Raw genomic sequence first — 21,208 nt, forward strand, 5'->3', positions numbered from 1 at the left:
GCATATGTTGGGCATGTACCGTGCCAGGCTGGCATAGAAAGCTCAGTTCCTTGCAGCCCCATCCTCACTGTCCTTCCTGCACAGGGCTGGTAGGAAGGAGGTCACCATGAGAAACTTCTCTGCCCAGCTGAGAGCAAGATCCCAGCATCTGTCCCCACACTGTGCAGGGCCATGGCTAATGGTGTGAGGACGCACAGACACACACTGTGGCACCTGTCCCTGCTCCTTTTCTTTCTTCATGGCCTTCAGGAGATTCAGCCTGGGAGCCTGGAAGCAGGTTTGGGTGATGGTGTGTATTTAGGAAGGGATGGGATGGATTTAGGGGCATAGATCTGGAGACAGGGCTGCTGGGGCATTGGAGAGCATGGGGAGATGGTCTCAGTGGTGGGTGAGCCGCCGGCTGGTGATGGCAATGTCCAGGAGGAGCACTCAGAACGTGTGTTAGTGTGTTTTTTGTGGCTCTGCTGCCATGCCCCAACAGACTGCTCCCAGTGCCCCATTCCCGCTGCATCCCAGGGGATGTCATCCAGTCCCCGTGCTGGGGATCAGCCCTGCACGCTCACTCCTATGTCTCTGCACATCCAGCCTGAGCTCAGCGTTCCTCCCCAGCACTTCGCTGCCTTGTCCCTGCTCACCCCTTCCCGCAGTGTTTCTTGTGGCGGTCCTCAGAACAGCCTCGTGTTTCAGTGTCTCCCTGGACCGAGCTGCTCCGGGGGTCCCGCACGGGGCTGCTCCCACCACACACCTCCCGGGCAGCGGGACTGCACGACCCTCGCGGGCTCCTTCCAGCTCAGCACGTCCTGTGATCCCATGAGGGACCCCTTACCGCCCTGCTCCCCGGGGGCCTTTCCCCTGGTGCCGGATCGGGCCCGGGCCCGCCGGGAGCGAGCCGCCAGCCCTCAGCCCGGGCGCGGGGGGGCGGCCCGGAGCGGTGAGGAGGGCCGGGCGCGGCGGAAGGCGGCGGGAGCGGGGCGGGCCCCGGGGGAGGCGGGCCGCGGAGGCCGGGCCGCGCTGAGGGCCGCGCCGGGGGGAGCGGGCGCGGGGCCGCGGTGCGGCGGGCGGGGCGGGGGAGGCCCCGCAGCCGGCGCTCCGGCAGGTGGCACTGGCCGCCTCCCCCGCGCCCCCCCCGAGCTCCGCCGCCGCGCTCAGTCCGCCGGCGCCGATGCTGCTGAGCGGAGCGGCCGGCTCGGAGCGCGGCGGCTGCAGCGGCGGGGCGGGGGCCGGCGGGGCCCCGCAGTGCGTGGGCACCATGGCCCGCTGGCTCCGCGAGCACCTGGGCTTCCGCAGCGCCCGGCCCGCGCCGCCCGCGCCGCCCAAGCCCGACTACCGCGCCGGGCCGCCGCCTCAGCCGCCCCTGCCGCCCGGGGGCGCGGCCGAGCCGCTGGCCGCCGCCCAGCCCGACATCGTGGCGGCCTACCGGCTGCAGAAGGAGCGCGACTTCGAGGACCCCTACAGCGGCCCGCCGCCCGCCGCCGCCCCCGACGGGCCCCGCTACGTCTCGCCCAAGCACCGGCTCATCAAGGTGGAGGCGGTGGAAAAGGTGCCCGCCAGCCCCTCGCCGCCGCCGGCGGTGCCGGCTGCCCCCAGCTCGCCCTCGGCCGGTCCCGAAGCGCCCGACGAGCCGCCACAGGAGGTGAGTGCCCCGACACGGGGCCCCGGTGCTCTCCCCGCGCTATCCCGCCACTTGCGGGGTCCCGAGTGACCGCCCGCAGCCTCGGCCCCTGCCGTGAGGGGCAGTACCGGGACCCTCGGGGCAGGTGGAGCCTGAGCCTCTCTGTCACAGAGATGGCCCCGGCGGTCCCGCCAGACTGTTGGCACCGCAGTAAGGAGCGGGGTTGGGATCCTCGAGCACCCGGGGGGGCCCGGCCGGGCTCCACAGGGCTCCCGTGTCGCGTTCCCCTGTGCCCCGGCAGCCCCGACATGCCGGGCACACGTCAGCGGCACCGGGGGCGGCCCCGGCTTCTCCTGCGGCTCCCGCGGGCGGCAGATACGATCCCCAGCGGGAAGCCGAGGAGCGCAGCACTGTCTGCGGTGCCCTCCGAGGCCGGGGCCGCTGACCCTGGGCCTCGCAGCGCTCCGTGCCCGGCGGATCTCCCCTGCCCGCCTGCCCGTGCCAGCGGCGGCGGCCGGACCCCCAGAGATGCCGTGCTGCTTTGTCAGGAGCTTCAGCGCCTCTTTGTCTGCCGCCCCCCCCCCCCCCCCGCCGGCTTCTCCAGGCTTGAGAGCAGAGCCTGGAGCTGCCAGGCAGGCGAGAAACATCCCCGGTGAGAGGCAGGAGCTGGGCAGGAGCTCCCCATGGCACACGGGCTCTGAGTGGCACCGGACCTGGTGGAGGATATGCCCGAGCGGGGCTGCGGCCCTCGGTGCCGGGCCTCGCTCTCGGAGGAGAGGCTGATGCGGGGACTGCGCAAATAAAGGCAGGAGGGGGTAATTAGTGCCTGCTAGCGCTGCCGCCTGCAAGACGGGGCTTGTCAGGCGAACTCGACGGGATTGCAGATCTGGCTGGCGGAGGGAATCGCGGATACAGTCAGCGATGCCATCCGTGGTCCTGGCACTGCCGGGCGGCACAATGAAATGAGCACCGGGAAAAATCTGCTAGGGAATGTTTTAAGCAGATAGAAAAACTTGTTGCTGGTGGATTTTGGGAAGTTGCCTGTACTGAGTAATTGCTTTTGGGAGATTTCTCGAGTGGCCCAGCAGAGCTCCCCTTGTGAGCTGGGTGAACTGGCTGCTGCAGGCAGCAGAGGGGGATGAGGAGAATGGCAGGGGGGAGTAGGGAGCAGAGGTGCCACCGTGGTGCTGTGGTTTGCTGAGGCAATCTGGATGTTTTTTTGTCTGGAACATGTGTTGCAGGATCAGAGCAGGAGCGTGTGGACTCAGGCTGTGATGTGCAAAGGGCTGAGCCAGGGCTGAAGGAAGCAGGGACTGCTGACAGGTACAGCCAGGCTGTTTGGGGACCCAAAGGTTGGGGAGAACCTGAAGAGTTTGGAGAAAAGTCAGAAGCTGGGATGCATTCGGGGAAGCTGTGCTCAAACGGCACTAGGCTGAAGACCCTTCATTTTTCCAAGATAGGCAGTGATTAGATTACTGATGGTCTCCTGCATGCCACTGTAGGGAGGAGACTTCTAATTCTTTAGGGCTCTTATATGTGATGGACACAGAGCTCCAGAGCCTGGGCAAAACCGGACTAAAAGTGGAAATATTTGATAGCGCTTGCAGCTGTCCATTAATACAGTTTTCCTGGAGGAGCCAGGGAGCATCCACCATGTAGAGCAGCTGTGTTGGGCTGAAAAGCCCTTTGCAGCTCTCATCCACTGGGCTGAGCAGTGGGAGGGTTCCCCAACAGCTCCAGCATCATGGAGGCTCTTCCTGAAGGTGGTACAGGAGGATGGAAGTGCCTGCTGGGGGTTACTTATGCTTGTGACCCTTGCTCTTGGTGGTGTCAAGCTGGCTGGAGCCTCAGCTGAGGTGATGGCTGTGCCCAGGGCTCAGTGCTCACAGGCTTAGCAGGAGGCTGTGGGCACTGTTCCCTGCCTGCTGCAGGGACTGACACTGCAGACCCCTGGGGTTGTGGTGATGCTGGAGAGTGAAGGAGAAGCACAATTCTGTGTACAGACAGAGCTGCTGGAGCAGAGAGGGTTTTTGTTAATGATAGATGGGGAAAATCACTCTAATAAAATATGCAGCCCTTCCAAGTGGGGATGATTAGGATGGAGACAAGTGGGAAGAGCAGTCACTGGTTCCTGATTGTGTGGTTTGGCTGAGACCGTGTGGTTTGTTGTGGCTGGGGGCTGACTGTGCTCCCTGGGCACCCTGTGCCTGCTGTAGCTGTCGTGTTTCTTCTGGAGAATGGAAAGGGCAGGAACATCTTGGTACAGGAATCCTTGCTGCCTGGGCTGTGCGATGCTTTGCTGCTGTAGCACATCTGTCACATCTTTGCCCTTTCTGTGGGATCTGCAGCATCCTGTGGGGATGCATTGGAGCGAGCTCTGCCGTGGCTTGTGCTGCTTTCCAAACTCTGCTGGAAATGGTGTGGACAGCACACGTCCTCCTCGGCCTGCTTGGTGTGCCAGGCCTTTCCCCACAGCAGTGGGCAATGGACTGGCCCTGTGCCATTCACCTGAGCCAGCTGGACACTCTGGAGGTGCTGTCCCTGCTGGGTTTGGATTAGGCACAAGAAGCAGCACCAGTGGGGAGAGATGCACTGAGGGACCCAGGGCATGCTTGAGGGTGGGCTTGGGGATCTGCCTGAGGACACCTCTGTCCTGTGCCCACCAGGAGCAGTGTGCTGTGCTTGCTGGGAGTGCAGGCTCAGTGCTGCAGGGTGTGGGAACAGCCGCTCAGGAAGCTCCTGGGTGTGTGTCCTTCCTGCCAGAGCTCCTCCATCTGAGTCATCTTACACGCTGCCGATGCTGTGCTGTGTGTGTGCCCTCCCCTGTGCCATGGCTGCAGCCCCAGCTCCCTGCCCAGCCCACCTGTCCCTGGGGGCCCTGCACCAGACCCTTCTTGGAAGGTCAGCTCTGTGTTTGCTTTTGGGTTTGGCTCCCGCGTCTGCCAAAAGCCCAGCTTCCAGATGTGTAAAACTGGAGGGATTTTGCACCTGACGGAGTTTGTGCGATGTATTTACCCAATCTTCTGAGGAGACCCCAAATGTGCTTTACCTCTAGGGCAGGAAACTCGTTTTTAAGGGGGAGGATCTCCCCAGGAATCCTCTGCAAACCTCTGTGTGGAGTAGAACATCTTGTTGTGGCAGAAGGTGGTGGCAGGTAGAATGTTTCTGGGACAAAGAACCCCAGCTCTGCCCCGGGATTTTGCTGTCTGAGCTGTGAATGCTCTTGAAGAGCTGTGATCTGTCACCTTCACTGGTGGGCAGCATAAAAGCTGTTTGACTGTGAGAACCCAGTGATGATTTGGTTCTTTGCATTAATTTTGTTTTGATTTCCCCCCCCCCTTGTTGTTGGCATGTACAATAGAGTGAGACCAGCCTCAGTGCTGCAGCAGGGGTCTGAGTGTGCATTGCTGTGGCAGATAAACATGTGAAAAACACTTGTGCTCAAGCAGGATGTGTGTCCAGGTGCCAGTGGTGCTTGGCTGCTCCCTGAAGGACTGGTCTGCACCAAGAGCTGCCCTGGGATGGTGGCTTTGCACGTCATGCTTTTGCTTTGCACCCAAATTATTTCAAATCTAGCAAAGCTTGTGCTCTGTACGAGCAGGCAATGCCTCCACAGCCGTGTGCTGGGATCAGCAGGCAGCGAGCAGCTCTCTCAGCAACATGGAACATGAGCAAAGCATGGAAATGCCTGGCCTTGGAGCAAAGTGGGGGGGGCTCAGGGCACCCCTGTGAGCTGCCCTGCCAGGGCTGTGCCCCCTCCCTCTCTTGGGAGCCGCAGTTTGCACTGTGGCTGCTGCTGAGAGCCCTGCATGGCTCATAAAGTCCAGAACTCAGATTAGGAAATGTCAGAGATTCAGTTTCCTGGGCAACCGTGGTACAGCCCCTTGTGCAAGGGCATTAGGATGTGCCCAGTGATTGCAGGATCCCTGCTGTTTGCCCCACTCCTGGCACTGGCTGGAGCCCCCAGCCCCTCAGTCCTGGGGCTTGAGGCACCATTCTCGTGGGCTTGCTTGTCCATCCTGAGGTTGTGATGCTCCTGGAGGCAGAAATTCCCTTCCCACCTTTTCTGTGGCTCTCTGCTGTAATATCCAACCATGTGAAAAACAAATGGATTTATGTTCTCATCACCCTGCAGTTGGGAGACCTTGCTCCTATCAAGTGGCATCCTTGAGGCAGTGGAGAAGCAAACCAGTGTGGCAAATTCCCCCAAACCCAAGGAGCTTGCCTCTAACCAGAGCCATTTGCTCTGGGTCCAAACTGAGGCCAGCAAACCACATCCTCTACCAACAAAATCCATCTAATCTCTGCTGAGTGCCTCTGCAAACTTCTGCAGGCAAAATACCCAGTTTTAGGGGTCTTGACAGAAACCTGTTAGATTCTCCACCATCCTCTTCTTTCTAGACCTGGAAGCATCTGTGTGGGGCCACTCTGTGAGCCTGCTGGAGCTTGTGCATTCCTCCCTGGGGAGCCTAAACACAAGGAAATACATTTGGAAATATGGAAATAAGGAAGGGTTTGATGGTCTTGGAGGTCTTTTCCAGCCTTAGTGATTCTCTGACAGTGACCACTGCATGCAGGGAGGCCTCCTGGCCCTGTCTGGAGCTGCTGTGTGTGTGGTGCAGAGGGAGGGTCCAGGACTGGCACCAGCAGCTCGATAGGTCTGTGCCTGTCTAGGAAAGGGGGTTCATGGCAGGTTTGAATGTGGTCAGGTTGGGCTTGGGGCCTGAGGAACAGACAGCTAACCCCAGGAGGGTCAGCAAACTGCATTTCACAGCCCCCCAGCATGCTTGGAGCCACGAGAGCTCTGCTAAAGTTAGCATTGAGCATGGCACAGCCCAGTCACCCACCTTGGCTGTTGAGCTGGTGCATCTGTGTGTGCAGGGACTCTGCTGGCATGCCCATGCCATTGTCTGGAGCGCACGTGTGAAGGTGCTGCTGCTGTCACAGGGCTGTGCTCTGCAGGGGTTGAGGTGCAGCAAGAGCCTCTATGGGAGAGGCCATGGGATGTCCTGTCTGGAGCAGCTTCACTGAGATATCTCAGGCAGCAGTGGGAAACAGGTCCTGCTTGGCCAAGCAGCTGTCAGAGTCACCAGGGACTTGTGTTTGCCCTGGGGAAATCAGCCCTGCAGAGGGCTTCAGACCCCTGGGCTCAGCTCTGCTCTTCTGTGTTCCCAGTGCTTGATGGGGCCTGAGTGATGCCTGTCACCCCTGGGATGATGGAGGTGAGAGCAGATTGCCTGTCTCCCCCTGCAGAGCTGGGGCTGGCTGCTCCTGAGCCCTGTCCTGGCTCACTGCCTCTGCCTGGGGTGGAGCTCTGACACCACCTGTCCTCTGCTGCCTTGCTGAGGGGAGAGCACCTGCAGCTCCCATGTGTGAGCCCTGTTCTGCTCCTCTGGGGCAGTCTGGGGGTGATCACAAGCAATGCTTGTGCCCTGGCATGGAGGGACCAGGTTTGGAGAGCTGACCCTGTTCCCCATGCCCCATGGAGCTGGGACATTTGGTTTGAGAGCTGACCCTGTTCCCCATGCCCCATGGAGCTGGGACATTTGGTTTGAGAGCTGACCCTGTTCCCCATGCCCCATGGAGCTGGGACATTTGGTTTGAGAGCTGACCCTGTTCCCCATGCCCCATGGAGCTGGGACATTTGGTTTGAGAGCTGACCCTGTTCCCCATGCCCCATGGAGCTGGGACATTTGGTTTGAGAGCTGACCCTGTTCCCCATGCCCCATGGAGCTGGGACATTTTGGGAGGAGCTGGTGAGCCAGGCACGGAGCCTCATGTAGCTCACAGGGATGCCAAGTCTTGGGACTGCATGGAGATGTTTACAGTTCCAGTTCCTGTTCCCTTTTCCTGCTGGGCTTTCTGTCACAGGCTATTGTTGGGCATTTTGCTCAGGAAGGAGGGAGAAATCTTTTGTTTTGAGCTGATAGTTGGAACTGCAGAGGGATGTGTGAGCAGCCATGGTCCCCGTGGCTGGCCAGCAGCAGGGCAGCATCGTGGTGAGGATGGAGCCTGGCACCAGGTGGGTGCCACACCATGCTTGGGACATTTGGTCCTTGCTGTGGGACATCTGCACAGCCCTTTTTGTGGCAGCAAATCCCCCCAAGCTGGGGGTGTGTGTCCTGGGGGGTGCTTGGGTACATTTGATCGCTGCTGGAAATTTGCCTGGCCTCACTTTGGGAGCAGGCTTCGGGGTGGAGGTGGATGTACAGCTCCAGGCTTCTTGGGGACTGCAGGGCCATGTCATGGGGTGCTCTGATGGGAAGCTGCTGAGATGCTAGAGCAGGCATGTGGCTGCAGTGCTGGAGGGGAATGAGCTCTGGGACATGCCCCATATCCTACTGCAGGATCCCTTTCACTAATAAGTGCAAATCTCGGGAATTTAGTGCTGACCCTGTGACCTGGCACTTGAGGAGCTCCTGCTTTGGCTTCCTGGAGGAAGGTTCTATCTTGTCTGACTTAACTTGGGATGTGTCTGGGGGTGCTCTGGAGAGGAAGCCATAGGCTATTCTTAGCTTTTTTGTAAGAAAAGCTCCTCGAATGAGTGCACAGGAGCCCTGGAAAATCAGCAGTGAGCTCCTAGTTGTGCCAGTGCCAGCTGACACCCCGTGTTTGGGATCTGTGCCCCTTGTCCACCTTGTGGCTGTGTAGGAGAGCATGTGTGTGCCATGGAGGGGTGCAGCACTGCTGGCAGCCCTGTGCTGCAGTGGGGACCAGCCAGGCCATGCGTGTGGGTGCTGGCAGGTGGGGCCTGGTGGTGAGGGAGGGGCAGAGCTGCCTTCTGTTCTGCTTGGCTCCATCTCAGCTTTCAGGACAAAGGCTGGAGCATTTCCACAGCCAACTGCTGGTGCCTGGAAAGCTGTCACTGCCTGCAGGGCTCTGCAGGGCTGCCACAGTGTGGGTTTGGGTTCTCTTGCTGCTGGAGGAGCTCATGGTGGGCTCTGCCTTCCACCTGCCAGTAAAGGCAGAGAGTGCCTTAACCCTTTTCCTGTTCTTGCCCTGTTCCAGCTGGCTGTTCTGGAGGACTATGCAGATCCCTTTGATGCAGCACAGGTGGCAGGCAGCCAGGCAGGGCTGGAGAAGGTGATGGAGAATGATGGATATATGGAGCCCTATGAAGCCCAGAAGATGATGGCTGGTAAGGTGGAAGGTGTCACACAAAGGCCACTCTTTACACCTCTGGTCCCTGAGTTTGGTGGCCACTGTACTCTGTTCCTTGCAGCCCCCACATGAGGCAAACCTGGGTGATGGTTCTGGTGGGGGAGAGCCATTTTGCAGGCGAATTTTCCCAGCTTTATCCTTGTGCACTGGGTTTGCAGGAGCATGCAAAGACTGTCTGAGCACTACAGGCACATCTCTCCCTGAGGTGCTGTCCCCCAGGACCCCAGTTGCCAGGTGGAGTCAGGAGAGACCTGACATTCCATGCATCTGGCTTAAAACTAAGATGGATGTGGGAGCTGTTTAATTCAGTTAGGACTGACTGGGCCAGAACATGCAGTGCCTGCTGCAGCAGCAGGGCCCCCAGTGGGCCTGTGTGGGGCTGGAAAGCTGTGGTGAGCTGGGAGCATGTGCTCCTGAAGGCAGTGCTCAGGGTCACCATGCTGGCTCTGCCTCTGCTTTGCAGCTCTGTGGTTTTCCTGGAGTAAGTGGTTTCTGGAAAGCTCATGTGGCTTTTTCAAGTAGTCCATTATATTTCTTGGAAAAACCAGCAAGCAGTGGAGAGACTGCTTGTGCCTGTGGGAGAGACTTTGTTTTGCTTGAGGGATGGGCATTTTATTAAACCAACCACTCTGGGGGTCCAGGGGAGAAGCCCAGCCTCACTGCTTGCAGGAAATCAGGCTCAGGGTACTCTGTCCCCATTTTGCCAGGAGTGGGCTGTGGGCATCTTGGTGCTCCCGCTCCTGGCAGCTGCGTGCTGTCTCCTCGTCTGCTGATGCTCCCTGCCCCATTTCACCACAGGTGACACTGATCCCTGTCACCTAGCACCGTTTTGGGGGGGACCATGGCTGTGTTGGCAGAAGGCTCATGTCCTTTCCCTCCTGTCTGGGCAGAGATCCGCCAGAAGGGCCTGCGGGAGGCTCCTGCACGGCCGCTGCCCCTCTATGACACCCCCTATGAGCCTGTGCTGGACATGGACGGCGACTGCTCGGCCTGCCCCAGGCCCAGGGAGTCCCGGCTGCCTGAGGATGATGAGAGGCCACCAGAGGAATATGACCAGCCCTGGGAATGGAAGAAGGAGAGGATCTCCAAAGCCTTTGCAGGTGAGCGATGGGAGCAGCCATAAAGCAAACAACACTTTTTGTGAAGCTGGATCTTTGGGGTTGCTTCATCTTCTAGGGGTCAGTAATGTTGGTCTGTGCATTTTCATAGCTCAGGGAGTATTGTGCTCTTGCAGAAGCTGTTTCTCTGAGCAGGGAGCCAGGCTGGACAGAGTGATGGACAGACCTGCCTTGGTAACCTGTCCAACACCTCTCTCCCATTGCCTCTGCCATGCTCTGACCGATCACAGCCTCTGGTGCAAATTAACACCTTGCTCTGCAGGGGTGGGTTCAACCCCGGGCTCAAGCACATCCCTCCTTCCTCAGGGCAGGAGGATAGCCAAGGAGGCTTCATCCAGCCCCCTGACCTATTTATCCATGCTGTGGGATCGATTGTGTTTGTGTTTGGTAATGAGGAAATCCATGCTGTGCATTAGCACTGGCTCCTTGCCGCTGCTGCCTAATTGCTGCGCTCTTATCTAGGATGCATTTTAATTGCAGCATTGTGTGGCTGTGCTGCAGCTGCTGCTGAGGGTGCTCAGGCTGGTGCCACTGTGTGGAGATGATGGCAGAGAGACATGTGGAAATTTGGGGTTGGGAAGTGGTTCACCCTTTGGGTTTGGGTGATGTGTGTGCTGGGGACAGTGTCACAGTGTCACTTGTGCTTGGGGTACAGGTCCCACAGCACCCTGTGCCAAGGGTTTGGTGTGTCAGGCTCCATCATGGAACAGTGCTCTGCTGGGCTGGGTTTGTGCTGAGGTGTCTGTGCTCTGGATGAGCTGCTTTACTTGATATCCCTGGGTGGAGGTGGTGTGTTCACAGGTCTGGCTCACCTGTAGATACATGTGGCTGCTGGCCAGGGTGCTTCAGGCCTGCTCTGAGTCCCAAGGGAGTCAGGTTGCTGTTCCCTGGGCCACGCTGTGGGACCTGCTGCCCATTTTTTTGTGAAGCCAGGGCACATCCTGCTGTGTTTTGTGGGGTATTTTTTCTCTCCAGTGATGCCAAGGGGTCCATGAGACCTCTGCTGATGGGCAGCTGCTACTGGCACAAGGCTGCAACCCACTGGTGCCTGGCAGGGAAATGTGCACCCTGTGGGTCACTGGGAGGTACCTATGGCAGGACAGATGGCAATGGGATACTTGGTCAAGACCCCCAGACAGACAAGTATGTGGAATGGGGTGATCGCAGGCTCCCCCAAACCCCAGAGAGGGTGGAGCAGGGTCTCTCTGTTGGGAATGTGCCCCACCTCAGGCCCGTCCCTGCTTGGTACTGTGGAGGGGATGAGATGGCCAAGCTGATGTAGGGCTCCTGGGAATCCTGAGGTCTTTTCCCCCACAACTGTTCTCCTTCTCTGTGGGTCTCTGGTGTTGCTGATGGTTTTTTCTAAACCCTTTCTTTCTCTCTCTTTCTCTCTGTTTCCCACACCCTCCCCACCCCCCATCCAGTTGAAATCAAGGTCATTAAAGACCTGCCATGGCCCCCGCCGGTGGGACAGCTGGACAGCAGTGAGAGCCCCCCGGATGGGGAGCCCGGGGCCCCCCTCCCTGCGCAGCACAGCTACGAAGACGCCAATGGTGGGTCCTGCGTGCCAGCGCCGTGTCCGTGACTCTGCACTGCTGGGCTGCCTCGGGGCCTGCCCTGGGCAGTGCCAGACATGACCCCCCTCCTCTGCCCTCCCCAGCTCCTCCTCTGCCCTCCCCAGCTCCTCCTCTGCCCTCCCCAGCTCCTCCTGGCCCTTCAGTTGTCCTGTGCTGGACACCAGGTGTTTGTCCTGCTGTATTTTCTGCTGCAGAGGCACTGTCTCTTTGGTGCCTCAGCTCTCAGCAGCAGAGCTGCTCTGGGGCATTATTCCATGGCATGGCAGAGTTGTTACTGTCCCTTTTGTTCTCTCCTCTTTGCCTCTGAATTCCCAACATTTGATGGCTGCTGTTAAGGTCTTCTCAACAACTGTACTGAGTATTTAGGTGATGTTTTCTTTCATTGACTGATTTTTAATGCCCAGGTCCCTTACAGGTGTGTTAGCAGCTAATTCAGATCCCAGTGCTGAAGCTGGGGCTGTTTTTTCCCCTCTTCATTATTTAGCACTGCTCCGTTTCCTCTGCTGTTTTATTACCTTGCTGCTTAGTGTCAGGAGGTCCCTGTGGATTCTCCACTCTTTTTTTGCTATCCTGAGCAGCCAAATCTCCCAGGTACACTTTGTCATCTCAGGTTTGCCTTGCTGTGAAACCTTTTTTTGTGTGCTGAGCACAGAGCCCCTGGGTAAATCCCCTTTGGATGCTGCTGGCAGTCTCACTTATGAAAGCCAAATATTGCTGCTTCTCTTTTAACCCTTTATTAATATTTCAAGGACCTTGCTCTTATGCTGTGGTGAATTAGGATTTTGCCAAGAGCATTAGGTGGGGGGAGTTTGTGGAAAGCCATGACTGGGTTGTTACCAGTGGGGAGCTGGGATGCAGGCTGTGCCTTTTCCTGTGTGTCACTGGTGCTGTCCAGGTGGGCACTCACTGCAGTGCCAGCTGCACATGACTGATTCCCTTATCTGCAGCTACCCAGATCCCTGCAGAGCTCCATAAGATAAAAGCCAGAGTGGCCTTTGCTGCCTCCTGGGTGGGCCTGAGCACAGGCTGCAGGTGATGCCTTATTGTGGTGCTGATGGTGGAGGCACTCGAGAGCAGTGGCCGCTCTGCCAGGGCTTTGCTGGGTGTTTCCCAAACCCCCAGGGGAGCTGCAGGCTGAGATCACTCCTCAAGAAGAAAGGTCTTGGCAGGTGGGAATTTTCTGATCCTCTTCCTGCAGTGAGTGCAGGTGTCAAGAGAAATTAATCTCTTTGTTATGCAGGCTCCCCTCTTCCCCTCTCATTTATTATCCCCACAGTGGCTCTGACATGCATCCTGCTCCTGATGAACACATCACTTTGTCATTTTTCCTGGTTTTAGCAACACAGGGTCTCTTTTTTTTTTCCCCTCTGACTTGCCTTGCTTTGTTGTATTAAGTTAATCTTGCCAGAATTTTGTCTCATTTTCTATTTCCCATGTCTGGGGGTGACTTGAACGTCTTGAAGGATGTCTTCTTCCTCCTAAGGGCTTGTTTTTAATATCCTGTTTAATCATGCACCTGCCTCTGTCTCCCTCTGACAGGTGCAATGCATTTCTTTTGAGCCTGGAACACAATGACTTTGTGCCGCCAGCAAACACTTGGGCTGTTTGATTGCCTGGCTTTTAATGATTGCCCCAGTTTTTTAAGGTGATGAGTTGAAATTGAAGCCTGTGTGTGATGTACAAGGGGAGCATGGCTGGTAAAAAGCCAGAGTGCTGCAGAAGCAGGGCTTGTCAAGCCATAATGCCAGGCATCTCCTCCCTGGGCTGTGCTCAGGGTGGGTTATGCCATGGCTGCCTTCCCCTCCTTGCAGTGCTGGGGGGCTGGAGTCCTGCTCACCTGCACAGGGCTTGGAAAAGGTATCACTCAAACAGCTGCCTTAGAGGATGCCCTGCTAGAGAGGAAAACATCCCTCTGGCTATTTTTTACCTCCCCCTCCAGCAGCCAGGGAGCATGAAGAGTTGTTCTGTCTGGGGCATTCCAATAGTCCTAGGGCATTTCTGGGCTCAGCCACCTCCAGAGTGACTGTGCTGCCACAGTGTCAGCCCCTGGCAGCCCCACACTGTGGCAGCTCTGCCTGATCAATAAGTAATTTGTGCAAGGGGATTGGTGGTACAGGGAGCAATAATGAACTCTTGGGAGGAAGGAGAGCTGATATTGTTAATGCTGAAATCATCCTGCGTGGAAATAACAGGCAGTGGGAGGCCAGGTCCCTGGGGCACAGCTCAGTCAATCCCCCGCACTCCTGGCTGTGGCTGGGCTGGTGACAGGCAGGTGGCAGTGTCAGGGAGGTACCTGCAGTCAAAATATCACCTTCCCACCTTGAGGAATTGTTTTTTCACCCCGTTTGTTTGTGCCAGCAGAATGTGTCCATTGGTTCCAAACTGACAACTTCCTTTAGCTCCTTCTATCCCCTCTTCCTCTGAGACTGGGGAACCTCTTCTTGCTGTATCTCACTTAACCCTGTGCCACAGCCACTGAATCTGTTTTTGCATCAGCAAAACCTCCTGAGCTTTTGAAGCCTCCCTGGAAATGTCTTCCATGGGCTCAGCTACTGGCTGCAGCTTGGGCACTGCAGTGAGCCCAAGAGCTGCCCTGCCCTTGCTTAGGCCAGGGGAATGGGGCAGTGTGAAGTGACCCAGTGTGATGTAAGTGGCTCTGGCTCTTCCTGCCAGGGGAAGTTCTGATCCCAGGTGTGATGTCTGTCTGTCTGTCTGTCTGTCTTGCAGGTCCCTCGGAGGGGCTGGGGTACGGCCGCACCTCGCCCTGCAGGGAGGAGAAGGCCAGGGCTGTCCTCAGGCACGGCTCCAGCAGCCTCAAGAACACAAAGACACTGACAGCTGAGCCTGGCCCCTTTGTTGGGGAGAGGATCGACCCTGCCCTGCCCCTGGAGAGCCAGTGGTGAGTCCTGCCTGCCCAGCATGGCTGCCAACCCTCCCACTGCACAGGGAGCCCTGTGGCCACACCATGAGGATCCCTGGGGCACCCTTGCTTCTTCCTTTCTTCCTTGGCCCCACATTTCAGCCTGTTTGTCCCTGCCCCTTGTCTCCCAACCCCAGTGATGCCACCCCCTTCCCTCTCCCTGAGTGTGGCTGCAGTCCCTGGGGAGGTGCTGGCATTGCTGCTGCCCCAGGGCAGGGCCCTTGGCATGGTGTGTGCTCTGTGCCCAGCCCAGCAGAGCCCTTGGCAGTGTGTGCCCTGTGCCCAGCCCAGCAGAGCCCTTGGCACAGTGTGTTCTCTGTGCCCAGCATGGCAGAGCTCTTTCCTCCTGCTGCCCCAGGGCAGGGCCCTTGGCACAGCGTGTGCCCTGTGCCAGCCCAGCAGAGCCTTTGGCAGCTGTGTGCTCTGTGCCCAGCCCAGCAGGGCCCTCTCCCCTTGCTGCCCCAGCACAGAGCCCTTGGCACAGTGTGTGCCCTCTGCCCAGCAGAGCCCTTGGCACAGTGTGTGCCCTGTGCCCAGCAGAGCCCTTGCCAGGGTGTGCCCTGTGCCCAGCACAGCAGAGCTCTTGGCATGGTATGTGCCCTGTGCCCAGCACAGCAGAGCTCTTGGCATGGTATGTGCCCTGTGCCCAGCAGAGCCCTTGCCAGGATGTGCCCTGTGCCCAGCAGAGCCCTTGGCACAGTGTGTGCCCTGTGCCCAGCCCAGCAGAGCCCTTGGCACAGTGTGTGCCCTGTGCCCAGCACAGCAGAGCCCTTGGCAGGTGTGCCCTGTGCCCAGCAGAGCCCTTGCCAGGGTGTGCTCAGCCCAGCAGAGCCCTTGGCACCGTGTGTGCTCTGTGCCCAGCACAGCAGAGCCCTTGGCATGGTATGTGCCCTGTGCCCAGCAGAGCCCTTGGCACCGTGTGTGCCCTGTGCCCAGCACAGGAGAGCCCTTGGCAGGTGTGCCCTGTGCCCAGCAGAGCCCTTGCCAGCTGTGTGCCCTGTGCCCAGCAGAGCCCTTGTCAGGGTGTGCTCAGCCCAGCAGAGCCCTTGGCACCGTGTGTGCTCTGTGCCCAGCACAGCAGAGCCCTTGCCAGGATGTGCCCTGTGCCCAGCAGGGCCCTTGCCAGGTGTGCCCTGTGCCCAGCCCAGCAGAGCCCTTGCCAGGATGTGCCCTGTGCCCAGCAGAGCCCGTGGCAGTGCCCTGTGCCCTCTCCCTGCAGCTGGTACCACGGGGCCATCAGCCGGACGGACGCGGAGACGCTGCTGCGGCTGTGCAAGGAGGCGAGTTACCTGGTGCGCAACAGCGAGACCAGCAAGAACGACTTCTCCCTGTCCCTGAAGTGAGTGAGCCTGCCAGGCCTGGGGGGTGCACACAGCACAGGTGACCCTTAGGTGGCCTTGGGTGGGTGCCCCGAGTGAATTGTGCCCATATGAGATGATTACTTGTGGCTGCAGTATGGAGTCCACACTCTTCTGTGGTGTGGCACAGGTTTCTGGTTTGGTGTCTCGCAAAAAAAAATCTCTCAGGGAAATCTGTAGGCCCGCTGCTCTTCCTTGGCAGTGCTCATAATCCCTCAGATGGATCAAATGATGTGCCTCACTTCTCAGTCAGATGTGTCTGGTTACAGCTTCCAGCTCTGTTTTCTTGTTCCCCCTTTTTTTTTGTAGCTTAGTTTTATGGGAAAAGAAAGTTTGTAAGAGCCCACTGTTGATGGGAATGTGGATACCCATCTTTGCCTCCCCAGCCCACAGATCCATTGCTCAGCTGTAGAGAGGGCTTTGCCCTGCTCTGCTTTGCCATCCCCACAGCACACCATGGTTTCTGCTTGTGGTTTTTGGGGAATCTTTATATTCTCTCCAAGTTTTCCAGATTCCCTGGATGCCAAAATTGCATGAAGCATCTCTGCATGTGTCCTGACAGGGGGGAACTGCCCACAGCTCCTCATCCAGCTCTTTCCTGGCTCTTGGGGCAGCACAAATCCACAAAATCAAAGCTGTTACTGTCTGAAGATGATGATGGATGAGCAAATACCTTCCTGCTCTGCTGCTGGACAGCTATATTAGCTCTGTTCCTGCCAGATGGGAAATAAGTATTCATTGAGCACTTCAGCTATCCCTGCCCAACAATAGGCCCCTTAACCCTGTGCTTCTCTCAGTATACTTTGAGTTTCCCCACTGGTCTCTCTACCTGCATTGCTCTCAAGGGCTTTCAGCCTTTCTGTTTATTTCCCAGTGGCACAATTGTGAATTAAATTGCTCTCTCTTCACATTTTTTTCACTCTTTTTGTTGCCTTCAGCACCAAAGCAGGGCAGGAGCTCCACTGAAAATACATTTTCTTCCTTCTTCATTTAGAGCTTTCAGATCAGCCAATAAACCCTTCTGAAAGAGGTCCCTCCTTTCCCTTTTTTTTGGTTAGAATCTGTACTGATATTTTAATTTTCTGTGGTTTTTCCTACCCCTGGCTTGTGAGCCATTTTGGAAAAACAGCTTCTTCTGGTTGGGGGGCTGCATTTGAAGCTGCAAGAGGTCTCACCATTGCCTTGGGATTGGCATTAGCCAGGTATGTGTTGGAGAGCCTGGGAGGTGGCATTCCATCACCAAAGGTGGCTTTCCATCACCAAAGGTGGCTTTCCATAACCTCCCCACAAGCCAGCCACCTGTTTCTTAGTGTTTTTTCCCTTACTTTTTGCCATCCTCCTCAGTCTTATGGCAAAATCCTCCTCTCTCAGAGGGCATGTGTGGTTCTGCCATGGTGTGCAGCAATATCCCACCTTCCCCAGCCCCTCAGGGAGTTGTCTGGGCATTGCCTGTCCTTGCAGAGTTTGTGGAGAACCCACAGCCCCAGGAGCAGGATTTTTACTCCACTGCCTTTCTCTGTAGAGCCTGTTCAAGGAAAATCCCCTGGGATGTTTTTATATGCTGTAAGCTGGCTGTCTGCAGCTCTCTCTATTAGTTTTTTTAAACTCTTTTTTTTTTTTTTCCTTGAGGAAGGAGGCACAGCCAAGGAGATGGTCTGAAAAGCGTTCCAATGCTGACCTAAAGTACTTTGGTGTTGCTTTAAAGGAAAATATGCACAAGAGAGAGCAGCCAGGAGCAGGTCAGGTAGCTGGAAGGATTTAACCCTGCTGTGACAGTGCTGGCTGGTCCAGGGTGGGCAGCCCCATGCTGTCATGGACAGGGTCATGTCATTGCCTCAGATGCTTGGAGAGTCCAGAGGGTGGCTGAAGCCACACTGCAAAGCTTTGTGTCCTTCCTTGTGCCTGCAGAGGTGCTCAGCAGGAGCAGCACCCACCCCCTGTTCTGGCTGCTGGTGTTTGCAGCCTGTTCCCTCAGTCAGCTCCCTGGGGGTGTGATCCCATCACATCCCTGAGCTTGTGGCAGAGTCCTGTGGAGCACCTGGGGCTAAGCACAGCCACTGTCAGCTCTCCATGGCTCCTGTGTGGCAGCACTCCATTCCCTCCCAGCTGGGACACAAGACACAGCCAAGCTATTGCTTTTGCTCAGCCCATGCTGGGGGGCTGTGGCTGTCTCTCAGGACAGCTGGCTCCTTGCTGCTGTCTCTAAATGGATTGCAAAGCCATTCTGCTAATGCAGCTGGGCTGTCCATTATGGCCCCTCTCCAGCCGGGGGGATGGGGCCGGGCTGTGCAGCACTCCAAGCAGCTCAGCATCACTGATGAGGTCCTGTCTGCTTTTAAGTCATCAATATTTTGCCATAATGTGCAATCCAGACGCTGCAGACAGGCTGTGGCTCTCCTCGGAGACGCAAATTAATAGCAACAGGGCCATTAGTCCGTCACTTGGAATCAGTGCTCGTGGCAGGGTCTGCCTGCACAGCCTGCTGTGGCTCCGTGCCCGTGCTGTGCTGGGAAATGCTCTTGCTGTGCTGAGCAGGTTTTATGGAGCCTGCAGCGGTGGCATGGGGCGAGGGGGAAGGAAAAATCCTTTGGCTGTGGGCCAAAGGAGAAAAACCTGGTTTGCCACTGTGAGGCCGGAGATCTGCGAGCTGAGGGCATCTTGTGAGAACCAGAGAAAAAGGGGCTTTGTCACATGCAAGGAGCAAAAGCCAGTACCCCTCTGTGACCCTACAGTAGTGATGCCTTCCCTACCACACACACCCTGGGTGGGCACCGTGCAGCATCATTGCCCATGTCCCTGCTTTGCTCTGTGGGGTTTGTTGGAGTCAGCCAGGAGCAGAGCCATGGCTGCAGACATGAGCCAGCAGTGTCCCCCTCAGCTGCAGGGGCAGGCTGCCTGTGTTGGGGATCAGGAGATGAGGGGAGGCCAGGGCCAGCTCTACCCCCTAACCCTGCCTTGCTCTGTCCTTGCAGGAGCAGCCAGGGCTTCATGCACATGAAGCTGTCACGGACCCAGGAGAACAAGTACGTGCTGGGCCAGCACAGCCCGCCCTTCGACAGCGTGCCCGAGATCATCCATCACTACGCCAGCCGCAAGCTGCCCATCAAGGGGGCCGAGCACATGTCCCTGCTGTACCCGGTGGCCATCCGTACCCTATAGGGATCACCCCACGAGCCAGGCTCCAGGCTGGCTGCACCCAAACTGGCCCATCCCCAGGGCTGAGCGCTGCCGTGCCCAGGATGGGCTCCAGGCCCGTGGGCGGCTCGCTGGGCACAGCCGCTGCCGTCGGGGATTGCTGCAGCCGGGCCCCTCGTCCTGCTCGCCCAGGGGCTCCCGTGCTCTGGTTTTGTGCTGGTGTGGCACTGGAAGGACCCCCTGTGCCAGGAGCTGAGTGGGGCTGTCCACACCTCCACACCTGCCTCCTTGGCAGAGCTTGGCATGCCAGGACTGGAGTGGGACCTTGGAGAGTCCAGGAAGGGGGGCAGTGTGTGCGAGGACGGGGCTGAATCATCCGGTAGCAGGCTTGAGGTACCTCCGTGAGGGTGCCTGGCTCTGCCCATGAGAGACAAATGGCTGTGCTCGAGGTGAGGAGGCTGGCAGGGGTGAGCAGGACCTGCCTGGGGCCAGCGAGGCATGCAGAGTGCCAGGCAGGCTGCCCTCAGTGCCCCCTGCTCAGTGCTCGCTGCCATCCTGTGCCAAACGTGAACAGTGACCGGCCTTGGCCGTGTGTGCAGCACCACTGCCCAATAAAGCGGTGCATGGTTGTCTCCTGCTTCATGGGACTGTGTGCCCACACCCCCCCTGAGTGGGGGATCAGTGTAGCAAAACAGTGCAAAGGGAAATTTTGTTACACAAGAGCTTTAAGGGAATTGATTTTGCCTGTGCCGTTGGATACACTGAGATTGGTGTGGTCAGCCAGTGTCCCCTCTGAGACACAGGGGACAAAGGATGCTGGTGGTCACGTCCTTGCCATGTCTTTGAGAGCCTTTGTGGGCAGTGATGAGCTGATTTTGGACTTGCCTGTTACTCCCTGTTAGAAGAGGGTGCCCTTTGGGATCTTTTGCCTTCTTGTTTTCCTTCACCTCTCAGAAATCTTAGGCAAAGTCTCTGAATTTCACAGACCTCCTGATCTCCTCTGAGAAATGACTGGCTCCACTCCTGTTGTTTGTCTCCTGACACCTTGTCTTTGGGCCAGCTTGCTCCTCTTTATTTTTTTGGCTGAAGCTTTCTCTGGTGCTCTGTACTATTTCATACATCCTTGCCTTTTCACCTTGCTCCTGCTGTTGCTCCTATACCCATGCACATGCATTTCCTCTGTCCATGATCCAGCCTCAGCTCCATCCTGCTGTTACTCCCCAGCAGCACATTCCCTTTCCCCTCTGCTCTCTGCAGCTGGCAGCTGGCTCTCCAGCAAATTCACTACTGGACCAGCAAAACCTTTTCTGTTAGTGGAGCAAAGCCCTGGGGAATTGGTGGGATGAGTTAGCAGTGTTCTGGTGAAGGCTTTGTGTAAAAGCATCATCCTCCCTTCTGCCTGCTGCCAGGAAGAAGCTGTCCCTGCTGGTTGCTGGGGGACACTGAGGTGATTGATGGCACTTGGGGGATTTTGTGATTTTGTGTGGGTGAGTGCTGCAGCCTCTGTAGGAACCCTGCTCTGCTGACCAGGGTTTGGGGTTTTTCAGACTCGATCTTAGCACAGAGACAGCTGTCCTGGCTGCCCTGCACAGCTCTGAGCTGCTCTGGGGGCTGTTGTGCATGGCCAGTGTGGTCTGTGAGTGCACCCCCCGTGACTGGAGGCTGCACAAGTCTGGGGGGTTGGTCCAGGATGCCTCAGCCTCTGCCGCTCCTTAAAAGGCATTGGATCGAGCTGGCCGGTGTCTCCTTACAGCCTCTGGCTGCTGGCAGCTCTGCCTGCCTCTCCCATCCCAGGGAGGCATTCTGTCCACTGGGGTTGGGGGTGACTCCAGTGGGAGGGCTTTGCACCCAAAGCCTGCAGGAAGGGCTGGAGGTGCAGAAATCTGGGTGCCCTTTCTGCACTTGGAAGGTTTCAAGTGGCACTTAAACAGCCCTGCAGTGTGAAGGGCTTCACCCCTTCAGCGAAGAGCTCATCATGGGGATCCTCTGCCTTCTTGGAAGCTGGGGTGGGAAAGAAGAGGGTTCCTGCGTCCATGCCGCTCCCCACAGTGTGGGGCTGCTTTCCTGAGGAGCTGTGGCAGGGAGCAACGTGCCTGGAAGGCAGTGCTGGCTGTGCAGCCTTGTGGTGGAATCCTGCTCAGTCAGCTGGCTCCATCTCAGAGCATCCCTGCTGAGCACAGGGATGAGGAATGAGACCTGTGTGCATTGCAGGAGCTGCCCAGAGCCAGGCATGGGCCAGCAGCACTGCCTGCAGCTGGGCTGGGTGTCCAGGTGCTCCAGCAAAATGGCTCTTGGGCATTGCTGTGGGGATCACATCCCTCCTGAGC

The 21,208-nt window shown here is 57.6% G+C and overlaps 1 protein-coding gene across 2 annotated transcripts; it reads left to right on the forward strand.

Moving 5' to 3' along the window:
• The first annotated feature begins 1,107 nt into the window (after positions 1-1,107).
• LOC132079757 (SH2 domain-containing adapter protein F-like) lies at positions 1,108-19,513 on the forward strand. Of its 2 annotated transcripts, XM_059482537.1 has the most exons (7): positions 1,112-1,633; positions 8,621-8,750; positions 9,664-9,873; positions 11,316-11,444; positions 14,196-14,367; positions 15,608-15,727; positions 18,719-19,513. In XM_059482537.1, the coding sequence occupies exons 1-7, from the start codon at positions 1,163-1,165 to the stop codon at positions 18,903-18,905; spliced, it is 1,419 nt and encodes a 472-aa protein (XP_059338520.1). In that variant the 5' UTR covers positions 1,112-1,162; the 3' UTR covers positions 18,906-19,513. The 2 variants fall into 2 exon arrangements, with proteins under 2 accessions (XP_059338521.1, XP_059338520.1); XM_059482538.1 differs by lacking the exon at positions 11,316-11,444 and having other exon boundaries at positions 1,108-1,633.
• Positions 19,514-21,208: the final 1,695 nt, after the last annotated feature.

The sequence above is a fragment of the Ammospiza nelsoni genome, chromosome 14 (genome assembly GCF_027579445.1).
Source record: "Ammospiza nelsoni isolate bAmmNel1 chromosome 14, bAmmNel1.pri, whole genome shotgun sequence".
NCBI lineage: Eukaryota > Metazoa > Chordata > Aves > Passeriformes > Passerellidae > Ammospiza > Ammospiza nelsoni.

What these genes read in the sequence shown, in the direction of transcription:
- LOC132079757 (XM_059482537.1), top strand. Translation starts at nt 1,163, where the DNA reads ATGCTGCTGAGCGGAGCGGCCGGCTCGGAGCGCGGCGGCTGCAGCGGC. An exon ending in GATCTCCAAAGCCTTTGCAG is followed by an intron (nt 9,874 to 11,315) that starts GTGAGCGATGGG and finishes CCCCCCATCCAG; the next exon opens with TTGAAATCAAGGTCATTAAA. An exon ending in CTGCCCCTGGAGAGCCAGTG is followed by an intron (nt 14,368 to 15,607) that starts GTGAGTCCTGCC and finishes CTCTCCCTGCAG; the next exon opens with CTGGTACCACGGGGCCATCA.